The sequence below is a fragment of the Ursus maritimus genome, unplaced genomic scaffold (assembly GCF_017311325.1).
Source record: "Ursus maritimus isolate PB19 unplaced genomic scaffold, ASM1731132v1 scaffold_14, whole genome shotgun sequence".
Taxonomy (NCBI): domain Eukaryota; kingdom Metazoa; phylum Chordata; class Mammalia; order Carnivora; family Ursidae; genus Ursus; species Ursus maritimus.
In genome coordinates, this window is record NW_024423786.1 from 42,389,169 (window position 1) to 42,408,488 (window position 19,320).

The 19,320-nt window shown below is 42.8% G+C and overlaps 1 protein-coding gene across 2 annotated transcripts in view; it reads right to left on the reverse strand.

Annotated features, from left to right (window-relative positions):
- SACM1L (SAC1 like phosphatidylinositide phosphatase) overlaps positions 1 to 19,320 on the reverse strand; it is a 58,827-nt gene that overhangs the window by 12,278 nt on the left and 27,229 nt on the right. For both annotated transcript variants that reach the window (XM_040628933.1, XM_040628934.1), the window contains 6 exons: positions 14,648 to 14,749; positions 12,404 to 12,489; positions 11,514 to 11,600; positions 10,941 to 11,009; positions 5,320 to 5,399; positions 1,547 to 1,645 (listed from right to left, as the gene is read on the reverse strand). In XM_040628933.1, the coding sequence (XP_040484867.1) occupies positions 1,547 to 1,645; positions 5,320 to 5,399; positions 10,941 to 11,009; positions 11,514 to 11,600; positions 12,404 to 12,489; positions 14,648 to 14,749 (523 nt within the window). The remainder of the gene's footprint in view (positions 1 to 1,546; positions 1,646 to 5,319; positions 5,400 to 10,940; positions 11,010 to 11,513; positions 11,601 to 12,403; positions 12,490 to 14,647; positions 14,750 to 19,320) is intronic.

The window sequence follows — 19,320 nt, forward strand, 5'->3', positions numbered from 1 at the left end:
AGATTTACCACGGCCACATAAAAATCATGACCTTAAAAGTAAGGGCCTAGGAGAATGTGCTGAGGCTCAGAATCCACATGAGGTGCATGCAGAGCTGGTGAGGGTCGTCTGGAGCTGGTGTGTGTACGTACGTAGGCATGAGTGCCTGCGGGCGCTGGCACCCCATGAGGACGTAAAAAATAAATACTAGGGATTTTACAAATGTTATTTCTTCAACTATACACTGAGTCTATGAGGTAGTAATATTATCTCCACTTTACAAATGGAGAAACCAAGGTTTGAAGGTAACTAACTTGCCCCTGGGTCACATGGCTAATAAGCAACAAACAGATTTCGGGGCACCTGGGTGGCTCAGTCAGTTAGGTGTCCGACCCTTGACCTGGGCTCAGGTCATGATCTCAGGGTCATGAGACTGAGCCCCAAGTCAGGCTCCACACTCAGCGGGGAGTCTGCTTGTCCCTCTCCCTCTGCTCCTCCCTCTGCTTGCACTCCCTCTGTGTGCGCTCTAATAAATAAATAAAAATCTTTTTTTAAAAAACCAACAAATTTCAAAATAAGACGTGTCATACCCCGAAGCCCAGATTCTTTCCACTTCCCCAAAAACCCCTGGGAAAAATGTCCAGAGAGGTCATATGCAGGTCACTGGGGAAAGCTCCACTGTCCCCATGGAACACAGCGGGTGGGGAGGGAGAGAGATCCTGGGGTCAATCCTCCTTTCTCACTCTTGCATGGCAGCAATTAATGGGCAAATCCAAGGAGCCCTCTCCTCTAACAGTGTCCCAGGTCCAGCCGGTGTCACTCTAGCCCAATAATGACATACGCAATCCCCCTTCACTAGCTGTTCCTGACAAAACCTCGCAGGAAAAAAAGCAGATTTAACTAACTGTAAGCTGACTACTTCATATGTATTAAATATATTTCTAAAAACTGAGAAACGCCTAGAGGAGAAGTTTTACTATGTTAATGTGTACTAACGTGAAAACATGCCCATGGGTTGCCAGGGTCAGAACTATTCACAGGCAGAACAACACGACTTCTTCTGGCTTTAAGATAAGTAAAGACAGACACAGGCCAAAGGGACCAAACACCTGGGCGCCAACATGGTAAATAACACGGTAAACACACATGGAAAGTACCGTAAGTTATTCAGACCCTTCGAACCATTAATCCCACTCTCAAGAATTTATTTTAGGAAATAATTTAACACACACACAAGTAAGAATATATATACCCAGAGCGACTCACTGCAGCTCAGTCTTTTGTGGTAGAAAGAGAAAAGAAATTAAGTAAAGCTTTGTAAACCAGTGGCAACTGATTCATAAACGTGAAAATACCTGCCCTTGGGTTGCTTTTAAGAATTTAAAAACATTCTTCAATCGTTAAGCCTCATCTTTCCAATGAAAAAACTAAAAATAGTGGGACAGCCAAGTGCTGTGAAGCCAGTGACCTGGATCTGCGTAAGTCTGCTGGGTAAGCCATAATAACGATGCTTCATACACGCACGGCCCTCTTCCCTCGCACTCACGGGGGGAACAAGATAGCTTACCTTAGCTCGTCCTGTATTTCCGCCACCTGATCCAACAGAATACTCAGTCGATCCCACCTCATATTTTTACACTCTTTATGGAAGTCAAAGGCAATATATCTACCAAAAGAAAAGATATGCAGAAACTGACCAAAGGTTAGTCATTTTCCTTCTACTACTATGCTCATAAGCTGAGTTTCCTCTCTTTATTTGAGCGTACAGATTTCTTCTTCACTGCGGGTTTCCACACATACACACACACACACGTACGCACGCTCGCTCTCTCTCTCTCTCCCTCTCCTACCTTCACATGTTCTTCTAGAGGCCCTGAGATGGGAGTAGGGAAGAAACCCCACAAAAAGCAGAAGTGAGCTCAGGTACCACAACTGGGTATATAACATAAAGTAGCCTTATCCAAATGAACAGCCAGGGTATATTCACTACCCCCATGTACAAAGAACAGGGTCTCTTGGTTTTATTTTTCAAAGCAATTAAAATGTTGAAAATGCTCAAACTCAAATGAGTGCGAGGAGGATTCGACGAGTGTCAGATGTGTACTGGGGTTTGTCAGAAGCACAGAGGCGGCATGGCCCCCACGCTGGTTACATACTGTCCATCACCTTTAACAACTCAAAACATCCGCTGTCTTTATCACTATCTGTACATCTCAGATGTGGTAGAGGGACTTTTCCTGTCGATCTGTAATGGGTTGTTTTTGTTACCTGGTATTTAACACATCTGACAGTGAAGGTGTCCTACCAAGAGCTGGAAAATGTTGCCCACTGACAGGGGAAAAAAACCCATGAGCCAGTTCCTGAAAGTTCAGGGAGTCAGGAACCAAGTCAAGCCGTAACTAGGAGGACTGGAAGGACATCGAGCTCTGGTCTACAGAGCGAAATGCAGATGAGGCGTCTGCCCTCGTGGGACTCCCCTGGCTCCAACAGACTGAAGGAGCATCAGCAGGGCACGGGCTTCTAAGCAAGTCCGGAGGGGCTCCTGCCACCTCAATGGTCATCTCACTGATGAGGGGAGAATGGTCTCCTTAGAAATCAGTACAAAAACAGAGGTCAGCTAACCTCGAGGCTAGACTCGGTGAAGACTGGGAGTGGGGGAAGCACTTCCAGAGGCCGCTCCCACAAGAGTGACAGAGTGACAGTCCCTTTGGGGTACTCCCACCAGAAGCGAAAGCCCTAGACTGGCTTGAAGAACTTAAGCAGCTGGCCAGCACCTAAATGCATTTGGATTCTTAGCGTACACCCTTCTAAAATCACACTGGTATCTTCTAAGAATGAACTGCACAGTTATATTTTGACAATGCATGACTGTAAATATATTATTTTACTTCTGACCCCAATAGTCAAGAAGTTGTGCTTCTTTCCAAGCTCTAGGAAGAAACCCTCAGAGACACATCACCTTGCACGGCTCATTTTCTCATCCAGTTCCCAAAAGAAAAACTTCCCATTGCTAACGAGTCCCACCATTCTTCACAAGTGCAACCACACGATCTTTCTCCTTCAGATCATTCACCAATCCATCAACTTCATTCATTTAATTTACACAAAGCCACAATCATTAAACAACTAAAAAGTGAATCAGTCCAGTAGACCGATTATCTGAAACATGACAATAAGTCTACCGTTTAATTTCACTTTAACCAACAAACTGATTTTTCCAACTGCCAGAACGTGGATTTACTAAATTAAAAAATATTAAAATATACTTTTTTAAGATGCTTCTCTGTCTGGTGATCTTTAGAGCTCACGGAAGGAAAATGACAACAGCTCTGGGTGTTCACTCTTAAGTGAAGGCTATGGGTGCCCTCCAAGCTCCCTGGAACACCAAGAGCGTAACTCTAGACTCTGACTGATGCCGCAAGTTCTCGAAGTTAGCTGCTGCTACAAACTCAGATGACTCTGGAAACAAGTGCATCCGTGGAAACACCCTGGGGCAGACAGAGGACCTTAACAAGGGGCGGACACAGCAGCCAGCACACAAACTTCTCTCAGAGTCCACATGCTGGACTCCAAACCCAGGGCTCTCATTTTTCAGGTCTAAGGTATATTCTAAGTTCCTCTGAGTCCTCCAAAGAGTGTTTAAGAAAGTTCCACTGTGAGAAGGCAGAATTGGGCATGCAGTAGAGGTCTGATGAATTTGCTAGAGCCTTTGAGTTGGACAGAAGACACTTAACATTCTTCCCCAAAGGTTCATTATATCATTCTATTTTTGTGGATGTTTAAAATTTCTCGTAGGTTAAAAAAATTCCTCCCCAAATAACCCCATACCATTTCTTTGGAAAGTTCCCCCCCCAGTGCCTGTGACCACTTCCTACCACAGTGCACCCTCACCTCCTGCCCAGTTTCCTGCTGCAGAAAGCACCAAGTGGGCTGACTCATCACCCCACCTTTCCACAGGGTAACTGTTGGATGTTTTAGGATCCCCCCCTTTTGACAAGGCTGCCCAGTTTGCAACTGCAGCCTGGTGACTGCTCCGGACAAGGCCACCAGCAAGTGTAACTTTCTCCACCTCACGTGGTGGTCAGGAGCACAGAGATCACACCAAACGGTCACGAGGAACTGAGATTCATGACCCGGGGCCATGCGACACAAAGCCTCAAGGAGGGGATTTTGATCAGGGACTGAACTTCCACAAAATTCAAATTAAAATCTGACTGTTAAGAAGTTATTCTGCAGTACCGGGGCGCCTGGGTGGCTCAGTCAGTTAAGCCTCTGCCTTCGGCTCAGGTCATGATCCCAGCGTCCTGGGATCGAGCCCCACATCAGGTTCCCTGCTCAGTGGGGACCCTGCTTCCCCCTTTCCCTCTGCTTGCTCTCTCTCTCTCCTCTCAAATAAATAAATAAAACACTTTTTAAAAAGTTATTCTGCAATATAATTATGCCAGAGAAAAATTTCAAGTCAACAAAATCCTGCTTTGATCTAGTATTGGAAACAAACAAACAAAAAGCCGAGCTGTAATTCAGGTTTCCCCTACTATCCAAAAGTAGAGTGTTCCTAGGGAACTTCTCGCGACCTGAAGTAGCCTAAAGCGAAGAGCGCCCCCTGCTTTCCAAAAGTCCGCCTCACGCCACAGGCCGCTCTTAGGAAAGACCTCCATCAGTGTGGTAATGACCGTCTCATGAAAGCGCAAAATCGTCTTTGGCTTTCTTTCGGTCAGTGACAACACGTACCAACGCGGGTCTTTTATAAAACGACGTGGTGTGATGCAGACTTTTGAAAAGTGGGGTCACCCGTATGTCTCGTGAGAGCCACGTACTGGTGATGACAGCCGTCTCCCCTTATCCACGGTTTCACGTCCCACAGCTCAGTTCCCTGCAGCCAACCACCGTCTGAAAGCAGATGATGTTCCTCCTGACACGCAGTCAGGTCGCTCGTGGCCTGACGCGCCATCACAGTGCCTACGTCACTGGGCTTACTTTATCGCGTAGGCGTCTATCCCCTCACGTCATCACAAGACACACGACGACAGTATGGCAGGTATTTTGAGAGAGACCACAATCACATAGCTCTTATTACAGCATATTGTTTTAATTGTTCTATTATTATTGTTATGATTCCATGATCAGTTTATCTGCTACCGTGCCTACAGTATTTACTGAGATTTATCACAGGTGTGCGTATCTCAGGAAAATCACAGCACACACAGGCCTCAGTACCATGTGTGGTCCCAGGCATCCACCGGGGGTCTGGGAACGGATGCCCACGGATGAGGAGGGATGGCTGGATGTGTAAGTGCACATCTAATCTGAAAAGACCTGCGCAGATGTCTAGGGAGGTACCTGATCATTCCACTGCCCAAGGAAGACACCATTGTTGCAAATGCCTGTTCGAGTGGTTTCTCTGAGCCCTTCTGATTCACCTGGAAAAAATTAAAAACACCACAGCTTGCTTTTAGGTTCCTTTAAAAGGACAGAGCGACATCAGCAAAATGGTGGACCAGGAAGCTCCAAGCTCTTGTTCTCACACAGAAACACTGAAAACAACAGAAGCTGTCTGAGCCAACTCTGTAGGAGCTCTGGAAAACAATGAAAAGTTTCAAGCAATGAAGCAAATGCCCAGGCAAAAAACAAACAAACAAACAAAAAAACCTTCAAAACTGCAGGACAGTTTTGTGACACTGTTACTTGGCCTTACCCCCACCCCATCCCTGGGGCAGTGACGGTCTCAGTAGTAAGAAGTGGCAACCAGGTTCTCAGTTCACCTCTTCAAACCGGAGAGAGGGCCTCAGACCTTATCTGCAAGTTATCACACATGTTTTGTTCTGACCTGAAGAATGGGTTTGTCTGTCTCTGCCTTGCATAACTCTGAACACAAGCAGGGGAAGAGTGAACATGGCTCATACAAGCTACAAGAGGACTATAAACCAATAGCCGCCTAGAGCAAGGGATTTCGGAAAACATAAAACAGACCACGGACAGGCGGCAGAAGAAGCTGGGGTGATACTCTGGGAAATTAGGACATTCCAAAGCAGCCATGTGTAAGGAGGATTTTAGAAAGCCACATGCACACCCAGGCAAGAGGCACGTCTGAAAGTTCCTGCGAAGACCTGGAGCCCTCACCTGAGGCTGACCGCTACACGCTCGAGCAAGCCTGGCTAACCAGAGAAAAACTGCTCCAGCACAGAACCAGTGTGGAGAGACTGAGAGATGGGGCTGTTCTCTCTTTTTCGGTTTTTGCCTTTGTCTGTTTCAGTTCCTGGCATTCAAAGAAATCTCTGTCAAAACAGCTGAACATGAGCTCAAAGAATAGAGGGTTCAGTGAGCATAAACAAGGGAGTCTTTTCAAAAATGGTTGGGAAACAACTGAAAACAAACAGATTACTACAGCCTTCGACAATCAAAACAAAAACTAAAATAAAAACACCGCAAAATCCCGGGAAAGGAGAATCCGACTTCCAGAGTTACCATATTATAACCACCCAGTGCCTATTTTTCAACAACAAAAATATCAAGGCCTACAAAAAAATAGGAAAACAAGGCTTATTCAGTGGAAAAGGATAGACTGACAGAAACCATCCCGTAGAAGACTTGTCATAAGAAGGGTTTCAAACGAGTGTCTTGAATATGCTCAGAGCTAAAGGAAAACACAGGGTATGAAAGGAAACCAGGAAAACGGTACATGAACAATAGATTACCAGCAAACAAACAAAAATCACTCAAAGGAACTAAACAGTAAGTCTCAAGTTGAAAAGTACAAAACAGAAATTAAACACGCACTAGAGGAGTTCAAGAGCACATTTGCGCAGGAAGAAAATCAAATCAGCACGCTTGAAGACGAGACAAATGAACTAAGTCTGAGGAGCAGAAAGAAAAAGGAATAAGGAAAAGTGAGCAGAGCCCTGGAGACGTGTGGGATACCACCAGGAGACAACACACCCATTCCAAGAGTCCCAGAAGGAAAAGAGAGAGAAAAAGGGCTAGAGATCTTTATTAAAGAAAAAAAAATGGCCCCAAACGTCCCAGATTTGATGAAAGACATATTCAAATCCAAGATCACCCAATTCCAAGTATGATAAAAGAAACCCACACTAAGCACATTCTAATCAAACTACTGAGACAACGAGAGGATCTTGAAAGCAACAAGAGGGAAGAGACGTATCATATACAAAGTATTCTCAATAGGATTACGGGCCAGTTTCTTTTCAGAAAACTTGGAAGCTAGAAGGCAGTGGACTGATATACTTAAAGTACTGAAAGAAAAGAACCCTAAACCAAAAATTCTGTATCTGGCAAAACTGTCCTTCAAAAATTAGAGAGACATTAAGACATTCTTGGATAAATGAAAGCTGAGAGAGTTCATTATCACTGGGCCTACCCTACAAGAAAAGCTAACAGGGATCCTTCAGGTTGAAATGAAAGAATGCTATAAAGCGGCCTGAAGCCACATGAAGGTATTCAGATTTCCCATAAAGGTAATATAAAAGGCAACATTACTGTAATCTTGGTCTATACCTCCATTTTTTAAAAATATATATATTCTACAAGACTCAGAAGTCAAACACATGTAAGAAATTATACACCTATGTTACTGGGAACAAAATGTATAAAGATGTAATCTGTGATATTAATAAAAAGAGGAGGGACAAAGCTTTATAGGAATCAAGCTTTTGTTCGCAAACTGAAGTTAGGTTGGTATCGATTCAAATCACATATTACAACTTTAAAACATTATACGTAATCCTCAGGGTAACCAAAAAGAATATATCTGTAGAATATAAACAAAAGAAAATGAGAAGGTAATCGAAACGTGTAACTACAAAAAAATTCAACACAAAAGAAGACAGTAATAGAGGAAGACAAGGGTTAAAAAACTAAGACGTACAGAAAACAAATAGCAAAATGGCAGAAATAAGTCTCTATAAACATGTAATTACTTTAAACATAAACAGATTAACTCTCCAATCAAAAGGCACAGATTGGCAGAATGAATTAAAAAACATGATCCAACCATACGCTGTACAAACATTCACTTTAGATCCAAAGACACAAGTAAGCTGGAAGTGAAAGGATGGAAAGATATTCCATGCAAACAGTTAGTAATCAAACAGGGAAAGGCTATCAATCTATCAATACCAAACAAAACAGACTTTTTTTTTTTTTTAAAGATTTTATTTATTTATTTGACAGAGAGAGAGAGGGAACACAGGCAGGAGGAGTGGGAGAGGAAGAAGCAGGCTCATAGCAGAGGAGCCTGATGTGGGGCTCGATCCCATAACGCCGGGATCACGCCCTGAGCCGAAGGCAGACGCTTAACCGCTGTGCCACCCAGGCGCCCCCAAACAAAATAGACTTTAAGTCAAAAGCTGTTGTAAAGACAAAGAACATTATGTAGTGGTAAAAGAGTCAACTCACCAATAAGGTAAAAACAGTTAAGATATATATGCCCCCAACATCAGAGCCCAAAAATGTATGAAACGACACTGAAAGAACTGAAGGGAGAAATAAGCATTTCTACAGTAGTTGGAGACATCAACGGCTCCCTTCCAGTCATGGAGAGAACAACTAGACAGATCAATAGGAACAGGGAATCTAACGCCACAAACCAATCAGGCCCAACAGACATAGAAAAAACACTCCACCCAACAACAGCAGAATATACATTTTTCTCAAGTGTGCAGTCTCCAAGACAGAGTAATTGTTAGGCCACAAAAGAAGTCTTAATAATATTTAAAATAACTGTCACAGGGCGCCTGGGTGGCTCAGCTGGTTAAGTGTCTGCTGTGGCTTGGGTCATGATCCCAGGGTCCTGGGATTGAGCCCCGCGTTGGGCTCCCTGCTCAGTGGGAAGCCTGCTTCTTCCTCTCCCTCTGCCCCTCCCCCTGCTTGTGCGCATGCTCTCTCTCTCTCTCTCTCTGTCAAAATAAATAAATAAATAAAATCTTCAAAAAAATTTTAAAAGTTGAAAAATAAATAAATGTCATACAAAGTATCTTTTCTAATCACAGTGGAATGAAGCTAACCCTCAGTAACTAGGAAAATATTACTAGAGATTTCATAAATATGAGGAAATTGAACAGCACACTTTTTTTTTCCCCTAAAGATTTTATTTATTTTTTTGAGAGAGAGAGTGCACAAGTGGGGGTAGGAGGGGCAAAGGGAGAGGGAGAAGCAGACTCCCACTGAGCAGGGAGCCCAATGCGGGGCTCAATCCCAGGACCCTGGGATCATGATCTGAGCTGAAGACAGACACTTAACTGACTGAGCCACCCAGGTGCCCCTAAACAGAACACTCTTAAACACTGTGTTAAGGAAGAAATCACAAGAGAAACTAGAAAACAAATAGAGACCAATGAAAACAAAAATATAATATAATATACCAAAATTTATAAAATAAAGCCAAAGGGAAATTTACAGCTATAAACATACACATTCAAAAATAAGACCAGGGCACCTGGGTGCTCAGTCAAGTGAACGGCCAACTAGTGATTTCGGCTTAGGTCATGATCTCATGGGTTGTGAGCCCCACAATGGGCTCTGCACTCAGAGCGGAGTCCGCTTGAGATTCTCTCTCTGCTCTCCCTCTGTCCCTTCCCCCACTTGTGTGAACTCACACACTCTCTCTCTAAGTAAATAAAGAAATAAAATCTTAAAAAATAGAGAAAAATTAATGGAACCAAAACTTTGTTCTTTGAAAGATCAACAAAATCAACAAACTGTTAGCTATAATGACCAAGAGAAAAAGAGAAGACTCGACTTACTAAAATCAGGAACGACAGATGGGATATTACTACTAATTCTGAAGAAATAAAAAGGATTATAAGAGAATTCAATGAACATTTGTATGTCAATGAACCAGACAACCTAGATGAAATGGACACATTTCTAGAAACAATCTACCGAAACATTAATCACGAGAAAAGAAAGAATCTGAATAGACCTTACAGCTAGCAGTTATCAAAAACAACACAAAGAATGGGAGAAAATATCTGCAAAGCACATCTAGTAAGGGATAAGTTCCAGAATATAAAAAGAACTACCATAACTCAACAACAAAAACAACCACTGCTTGATTTAAGAGGAGCAAAATACTTGAGTAGACCTTTCTCCAAAGAAGATATACAGATGCCCAACAAGCACAAGAAAAGATGCTTGACATGACCAGTCACTAGAAAGATGCAAATCAAAAGTACGATGACACACCACTCCGTGCCCAGAAAGACGGCTATAATCAAAAAACAAAACGAATCCTGAAAATAACAAGTGCTGACAAGGATGTGGAGAAAGTGGAGCCCCGGCGCACTGCAGCAGGAACGTAAAATGTAGCCACTGTGAACAACAGTAGTGGTTCCTTCTAAAAAGTTAAACCTAGAATCACCATATGATCCAGCAAGTCAACTTCTAGGTATAGCCCTAAGAGAACTGAAAGCAGGGACTCAAATGGATACCTGCACAGCAGTGTTCAGAGCAGCATTATTCACAATAACTAAAATGTAGACAACCCCAGGTCCATCGACAGATAAACGGATAAATAAAATCTGGTACGTACAATGTGATGTCATTCAGTCTTCAAAATGAATGAAAATTTTGATACATGCTGTACTGTGGACGGGCCTTAAAAACATTGTTTGGTGAAATAAGCAAGACCCAAGAGAATCAGTAATATACGATCCCCTCATGTGGGGAACCTAGAATAGTAACATTTATATAGATAGAAAGTAGCATGGTTACCAGGGGCTGAGGGGAGAAGGATAAGAGGAAGTTACGTTTAGTGGACACCGAGTTTCTGTTTGGTATGATGAAAAGTTCCAGAAATGGTCAAGGGTGACAGTCGCCTGACACTGTAAAGTACATTAATGCCACTGAACTGCACACTGCAAAACAGTTACAACGGTAAATGTTGTATTTTTCCAAATGTTAAGCTTTTTGTTTTGTTCCCCCCAAGAAACATGTAAGAAACATACCAGATTGATTATTACTTGTTTTCCATAAATAATTACTTGTGAATCAAAATGCCTTTGGAAACCATCCATCTAGAAAGAGAAAAGAGTTATACACTTTACCAAATTACACTATATTCACAGAACTTTTTAAAGTATCCCCTTAAGTGTCCTGTTTGTATATTCAAGAGAATGACACTAGGACTGGGACCAGATCTTCGGATGTTCTAAATACCCTGCAGTAAGCAGCAATTACAAGCCATTCTATTCTGAGCAGCAGTACCAGACTTTAACTCTGAGCACGACCTCAAACAGAACACACCGAAGACTCCAGAACAGCACGAAGCTGCAAATCTTCCACGATCTCTAAAATCTGAATTTGCCACGCTGTCCCATCATCCGCGCGTCTTCCACATTTCCAACATGTCAGCTCTACAGCCTCTGGGCCAGAGGTGCACTGGGTGCCAGAACCAAAGAGAACGGCTGCAGAGATGCTGGATTCTGACTCGTGAGGAATAACGACGTGCTCCACATGCAAACTCGAAGGCCACTAAGCTGCTATTTTTAGTCAATGAGAAAAGCACAGAAGATACTCACATGATTTGCTACTTTGTTGATTAGTGGTCGTGGTTTGTACTTGAGGTTTGGTCTTTGAGACCAGAAAACAGGTATTGATCCTCGAGTCTGAAAGAAAAGAGAGAAATATGAAAAGAAACATACACATGAATTTGTTTTTCTCAGCTTATTTACTGTCGTGTGTGTGTGTGTCACTGACTACAAAGGAAAAAACATAAATACAACCTACCAACTATGAAAGGAGTCTGAGTGCGCCCACTCCTAAAGCTCCTATTCTGTGGGGATACATTTGGAAAGGACTTCTTCTCCTGATTTTATATACATGTTTACAAGTAGTAAACATGCTGTGTTTCCCCTAAACTCCAAAATAAACCAATTTATCTACAAGCCATTAATAAGTTATGTCTGTTATATAATCCGACATGATGATGAAACCAGAAGACTGCTTTATTCGTTCTCAAATGTGTATGGTTATGAACTTATAAATATGTTGAGTCACCACGGCTCTGAGCAGCGAGTGACCCACAACAAGGAGGCAACAAGAGACAGATTGTCCCCCAGAGAAGTGCAAGGCGGGGTAAAGCCTTCACAAGCTGGCTTCTGTCCCATCATCACTGCCTTGAAGAAGTCGAGAGGGTGAAGCGGAGCAGTGGTTCCACCTCTGTAACCCTTGGACCTCCTCGCCTCCCCTCTCCTTAGGGACTTAATTAATTCAAGGGCAGGAAATGTGGGCAGGTGAGTGCCAGGTTCATGCAGTAGCTTTGCTCTGAGGGAACTTTTCCCACATCGTAGACAACGGTATTCCTTTAAAAAACAGGGGAGCGGAGGGAAATTTCAACAACGGGGCAGAAAATTATGATGGAAGCAGAGGAGGCGAGCTGGCCGGCCACCTCACAGACACGTCCACTTGCCTGCACAAATGAGGCCCTGCTCCCGTTGTAGTGCACGATTTGTTCTGTTTCTACAAAGTTAGCGGCATGGCCTTCAGAATCAATTCCTAAATCGAAAAAAAGTCAAAGTTAACTAGATTTATTACATGAGAAACACAGCAGAAACTCACTAATTCAGTTTAACTTGGAAAGAATTAAGTCAGTTCAAATTAGTGGAAAAGTACTTGTAAAAATAAATTTCAGACAAACGCATGGTACACCATCCGAGAGCTAAGAGAAGCTCACTCATTCCAACAGGCTGAAGGTGGGGTATTAAGGACCTGTTATTAATAAACAGATGAAGTTGGTTGCTGTTTAATATATCAATTGTTTATACATACACGATTCCTCTAAAACAGTGCTTCTCAAACTTGAAAAATATTTTCAAGAAAAATCAAATTCTCAAGGAGTATGCCCATTGATGCCCAGTTTGGAAAATACTATTTTGAAAGTTAAAACCATTAAACACAATAGTAAACAAAAATGTGCATCATCATGTGAACAGTATTTTGTTGTAATAAGGCAAACGGTCCAACAGATGTTTATAATGATTCCAAATATCAAAATAAAAGCATAAAAACTGTATGATCCGAGAATTCTTGTAACTCTATGAACACACCCACAAAGCCCAATTTGAAAAGCACTACTCTAAAGCGTTTAGTCTTCATGTTGGTTAGTTCTTTCAATTATTTGAAGAATCCTCTACAATCCTGTTCACATAATCTACTTTTACTACGAAAAGCTTGCAGAGGCAACTTTCAAGCTAGTCCCTGACTCAAATTACCAAATTATCATTAAGAAATCAACAGATTTTTTAACCACCTCAAATATTTCTTAACATCCTTTCTAGCTGATCTATTTCTCAAACATGACATTTGGAGGTGAAGCAGGGGGTTTTGTTAGTACTGACAGGGACAAAATTACTGAGTCAAATCAGCAACGAAGTGCTTTCTCAAAACCTTCTAAAATTACTTGTCAGAAGCATTCTATACTTGGGTTCTTTCCGTAATTCTCATTAAGGAATATTTTTAGAAGTTAAAGTGAGACTGGTGTGCACGGGCGGGGGTGCAGGGAGGGAGGGAAGGAGAGAAGGGGGGTGGGGGCCAGGTGGGGAGGCAGACCTTTATGAAATGATTTCTAAGATATATGAAATTTAAAAAACAGAAAAAACCAAGCTGCAAGAAAATATGCTCAGGACACAACCACTGTCACAAAAGGGGGAGGAGAACAAACAACTGTAACAGCATAAAGAAATGATCTGGAAGGATCAGAAGCTAACAACTGAGTAACATGCAGATGATGGGCCCAAAGCTAAGAAATATTTTTTTATTGCACATCTGTTTATATTTATTGATACCCGAACCATGTGAATGCATTACCTATTAAAAAATTTTAATTAAAAATATGTCTCCATCCAAGAAAACCTAGTTATGAAGGAGTCGCTAATTCCAATTCTGATTCTGTGATCTTGGCTAGGTCACTCACTAAATGCCTTTCTTCTGCTATATCACCTGTAATAAGGGAATAACCTTTACAACTTCGTGGCCTAAAAGTTCTACAATTTATCTAATGGCCCGTAGGATTTTATTCTGCTACGCCCTTCCAGCTTACAAAAAAGAAGGAAAGGAGAAAAGAAAGGGAGGGAGGGAAAGAAAGAGGAAAGAAAAGAAAAGAAAAAAGAAAAGAAAAAAAGAAAATAGGAAAAGTTAGAGAAACTCCTTTTCATAATACAAGCAATTTTTAATGCAGATTTTAAAAGCTTGGTTTAAGTAAATTAGCATGTTGCTAGTACAAATCCTAAGGAATAAATGCTCCAAATGTAAATCCTTAAAGTTGAAGGCATAAAGTCAAATGTCTAGCTTTCTGCAAGCAAAGAAACCAAAAGCAATGAAAGACAAGACTTTCTGATATGAGTTCAGGCTACTGAAGACACACTGAGCTCGGATGGTTTTCAGACATCCAGCAAACAACACGAACAATCCCTCTGAAGGCAGCAAGCAGCCTACAGGGTCTCATTACCATCTGCCACATGACTACAGTAGCTGCAGTAAGCACAGGAAACCTACCTAATTATTACAGTGAAGCAGGAGATAAATATTTAGTGAGGCTATCAAATGATAAAGAGAACAAATACAATACAAAAGGTTACATTCACGTCACCATATGACAAAACATTAGTGATAGATAAAACCCAGTACTGAATCACGCTGACAAAATTAATCTTACCTCTTACATAATAGCGCACACCGGCTCTGAAACAACTCCTCCTCGAGATGAGAATCCAATCGAAGTATTTTCCATTAATAGAACACGAGTGCATAGTAATAACTTAGCTATGTTAAGAAAAATATAACATTTATAGAAATCCTAGGTATGATTTTCAGATTACATTTGAACCTATTTACCCTAGCAAGAATGACTCCATCTTTAAGAGAAAAATGAACCAAAAATATACAATCTCTTTGGGTTCTTCATGAATGTTCACAAGCTTTTAGTACTGTAATATTCAACTGTGAAGTTTGGTCAGGTCAGTAATCCTATAATGACATACAGACAGTATGTTTAAGTGATTCATTATGTTGTTTCTATTTTTAAAATATGATTTCCTTTCCCTGCTATCCTTAACCACTTTCTAGAAGTAAAATATTACCTATATCATCAAAAAACCCTGCTTAGAATGAAAAAGAAAAATGTAATGTAGTTTTGCCTTCAAATAAGAAATGGAAAAGGGGGGGTACTAGGCTACTGCAATTTAAAAAAACAAAAACAGGGGCGCCTGGGTGGCACAGCGGTTAAGCGTCTGCCTTCGGCTCAGGGCGTGATCCCGGCGTTATGGGATCGAGCCCCACATCAGGCTCCTCCACTGGGAGCCTCCTTCTTCCTCTCCCACTCCCCTGCTGTGTTCCCTCTCTCGCTGGCTGTCTCTATCTCTGTCAAATAAATAAATAAAATCTTTTAAAAAAAAAATAAAAAAAATAATAAAAAAATAAAAAAACAAAACATACGTATAATGACAACTACAAATCCGCGGTAACAGTTGGTAAGCATATGAAGATTTACAGATCAAACTAAGGGTTATCCAGAAACAAATTCTGACTCTACTTTTTCCTTGAAACAGGAAAAGTGAAACTTGAATATGAAAAAAAAAAGTATCTCCCCCCAAAACTTTTCTTAATCTAAAACTATCTCCCTAACGACTGGTAACGGTATGCACTCTCCGCCTGCTCACTACCACTCAGCAACGCAAAGAGCTCTGTCCCTGGGAACCCCAGGGCACGGGCCTCTCCACCTCATCGCCAGGATGAAGGGTTGCAGAAGCCTCTGGAGATGGCGAATCTGTTACATTAAAACAATGTTATTAGGAAACATAACAAATAGAAAAGAATACACAATGTATCTAAATATTTACAAAAAGACCCATGTCTGGGAGCTACTGCTTATCCATTAAGATCCAGAATTTCCGACTGGGGAGAGAGAGATGGCTTCATGCTCTTTGTACATTACAAAGGCGATGCCGTTTACTAAACAGTATACTCAGAATTGGTTAAAATGGCCAATTGGTTAAAATGGCCAATTTCAGTTAAATATTGTCTAATCCTAACAAAAATCATAAATCTGCTCACACATCACCCCCACGCGCACCCCCAGCACTTTGAAGCACCCAGAGCGGTCGTCCCCCCACATCTAGCTTCCCTGCTGCCCTCCACGTGCAGACCGCTAGCCACGCAGTTCACCACTCCCTTGCTGGTCTTTTCTAGTTCTGCCACTGAGCAATCTGTTGGTTAGACTGAAGAGTGTACCTTTTTCACCTACAAGGAAATATACTGTGTCTGTCTTTTGGCTTGCTCTCTTTGTTCAGCAGTATGTGCCTGGGGTTCCCTCGCTGCTGGGGCTGGATTCTATTCCACCGCACGGATACTGGCTACATTGGTCTGTCCAGCCGACTGTCCAGCTTGTTTCCAGTTTTTGCTAGCAGAAAAGTGCCACAAACAAACATTTTGGGGAAGTGGCTCTAAGCAGCGAGGACTGTTGGGTCAAGGAGTATACTCATCATCTGATTTTATTAGGAAATGCCAACCTCCTAAGAATTACTTTGACTTTTCATCTTGGCTGCTTGATATTGTAACAGAAAGGTTTCTTTCACTGTCTCGACGGCCTTATCTTTCTTCCTTCCTCATTTGTTTGGGTTTGTCCTATGCTTATCTTTTATATATAACATATTTTTCTTAACACAACTTGAATCATCCAGTATAGAGCATAACAGCACGATAAATTAAGTATCTCTGAACCTCTCATCCAACTTTAGTACAGTATCAAAACCCTGAATCTAATTATGTCACTTCCCCGTCCCGTCCAAGTGTCTTCTTGTCCAGAAGCAACAACTATTCTCAGGAAACCACACTCCTGCCTTTTTAATTTCACCACAGGCAACCACGACTTAAAAACATGTGGCCTGCTTATGTTTGAGTTTTATAAACAGCACCACATTCTTGACAAACATCAGCCCTTGTTTATTTCCACCAGTAAGTTCCTAAGATGCACGCTTGGCCTGCACGAGCCAGTAGGCCACTCCTTCTCAGGGCTGTGTGCCACCTGTGAGGACCACACCATGAGAGCCCTGACTCTTCTCTGATGGACCTCGTGGTGTCGGTTCCATCCAACGGTGGTGCTATGAACACTCTTGCAAACACCCGCTGGTATAAACATATTGGGCATGCACAGGGGAAGTTCTGGTAAATTCACAAGAGAATGCCAAATCATTTTCAAAATGATGGTACTGAGGGACACTAGCAATGTGAATTTCTAATGATTCATCCTTCTCTTTGACCTGGGATCATCACACTTAACAATGACTCATCCTGAACTCCCAATTCACTTTTCTCTAAAACCCACAGCACTAGAGAAAGAATCCAAAACAGTATTTATTCATTCGCCCATTACCTATTTTGGGCGAGGGCACAAAGATGAGTAAGATATGAGCCTGCCCTTAGAGAACTACGTATAGCACAGAAGACGAGTGACTGCTTTATGAATCATTTCCTCGGATTACAAGAGAAATACATACACACTTTAAAAAATCCAGAAAGCATGGAAAGAACAAGAAGAAAATAAAAATCATACAGCAGCCCATCACTGTCACTTTTATCATGTGAACCGATGTACTTCCGGTCTATCAATGAGTTACGCCCAGGACCACGTGCTCCCACTTGGATGCCTGTACCGCGCTTCTCAGCCTCCAACACTCCTCCCTCATCCCACTCACCCAGCTGACATGGTTTCCTGGTCCTCCGTGGACGTAAAAGCCATCCCCGTGTGCTCTGCCACAGCTATCAACTGGCGTCCGCACATCCGGGTGTCTGCTTCCCTTCCCGGCGGCGGAGGACCTGGGCACTAGACTCCACCTGTCACACACTCCAGGACATCACTCCAGCATGGATTGTGCTCTCCCCTTCTGTGAAACCTCATCAGTCATATGCCCCATTTGGGGAGGAGAGTCAGGGGAGCGCATGCATAACCTCCCTCGCGAATGTTCACATTTCACCACCCAGCAGCGTGTCAGCTGACTACCCCGGGGCCTGCAAGCAGGCTCTTCATGTGCTGGCGGGACGCCACACTCACTTGGGTGGTTCCCCGCTTCCTCCCTGCCTTTTGCTGGTTCACCTGCATTTCTCCCATCCTTTCAGTTCACTCGCGCTGGTTCCCCCACTCTGTTCTCACTGAGGCCTACAATCTGTGGCTCCAGCCTCTGTTCACCATCTAGAACTCCCTTCAGACCACCTTCTTTCTCCAGGCCTTTTCTCGTCTCTAGATGCATTCCCTCCTTTGATGAGCTCATCGGCCTCGTGGCTCTAAATGCCATCTGTGCCCAGACGACTCTCAAGTTTATGTCTGCAACATGACCTTCCCTTGTAAACTCCCGCCCCATTACTCCATCTTTTTCGTGACATCTCGACTTGGAAGCTAGAGAAATCTCAAGCTTAGCGTGTCCCAGTGGAACTCTGGATACTGTGGCCTCACTCCCAGCTCCAGACTCATCCGTGCGTCGATGGATGGCTTCCTTCCGCTTACTCTGCCCAAAAACCTTAGATTCGTACTTAAACCCCCTTCTTTCATACCCCATGTGCAATTTCTCACAAAGTTCTGTAAGCTCTACCTTCAAGACGCATCTGGAACCTGACCATTTCCGCCACCATCACTGCTGCCATCCTGGCCTCTCGCACCTGAACTGCTGCGATGGCCTCTAATTGGTCCTTGCATCGTCCCATGCTCGCCTCTGGCGTGTTCTCCACACCGCTGTCAGAGTGAGCCTGTCTCATCATGCCCATCCTCCACTCGAATCCCAAGTTTCTCATCACAGTTACGGTACAGAGCCTATAAGGCCCTGCAGAACCCAGACCGGCCCCTTCCCCGAGGTGGCTCCCGCCTCTCCCATCCGCACACGAAGCCCGGGCAGGCTCCTGCCTCGAGGCCTCTGTTCCTGCTCACCTCTCTGTACATACATCAAACACTGAAACTCTGTTAACCGGAGGCTTACTTAAAGCTTTAGATTTAAAGCTAAATGAATGGATAAGCTGTTTCTAAAACCGCCTAAAAAAAGTGTTCTCATCTGCTATCATTGCTATTACTGTTCGTTCACAATCTCATTTTGGGAACAGACACACACACTCAAGCACACACAGCTGGCCCAAACCCCGTAAAGCACTACCTAAATTCACTGCTTATTTTAGTCTTAGGAGAACTTGGAAATATTCCAGGGTGGGGAGGGAGAGACAGAATAAACCAGAGCTTTTATCCCCATCGTTTCTTGTTTTTATTCTCCCACAGCCGTGAAAAATGTTTCCTCTGTACTTTTTTGCTTTTAACAAGAATAATTTAAAGAAATCATATTAACATAATGA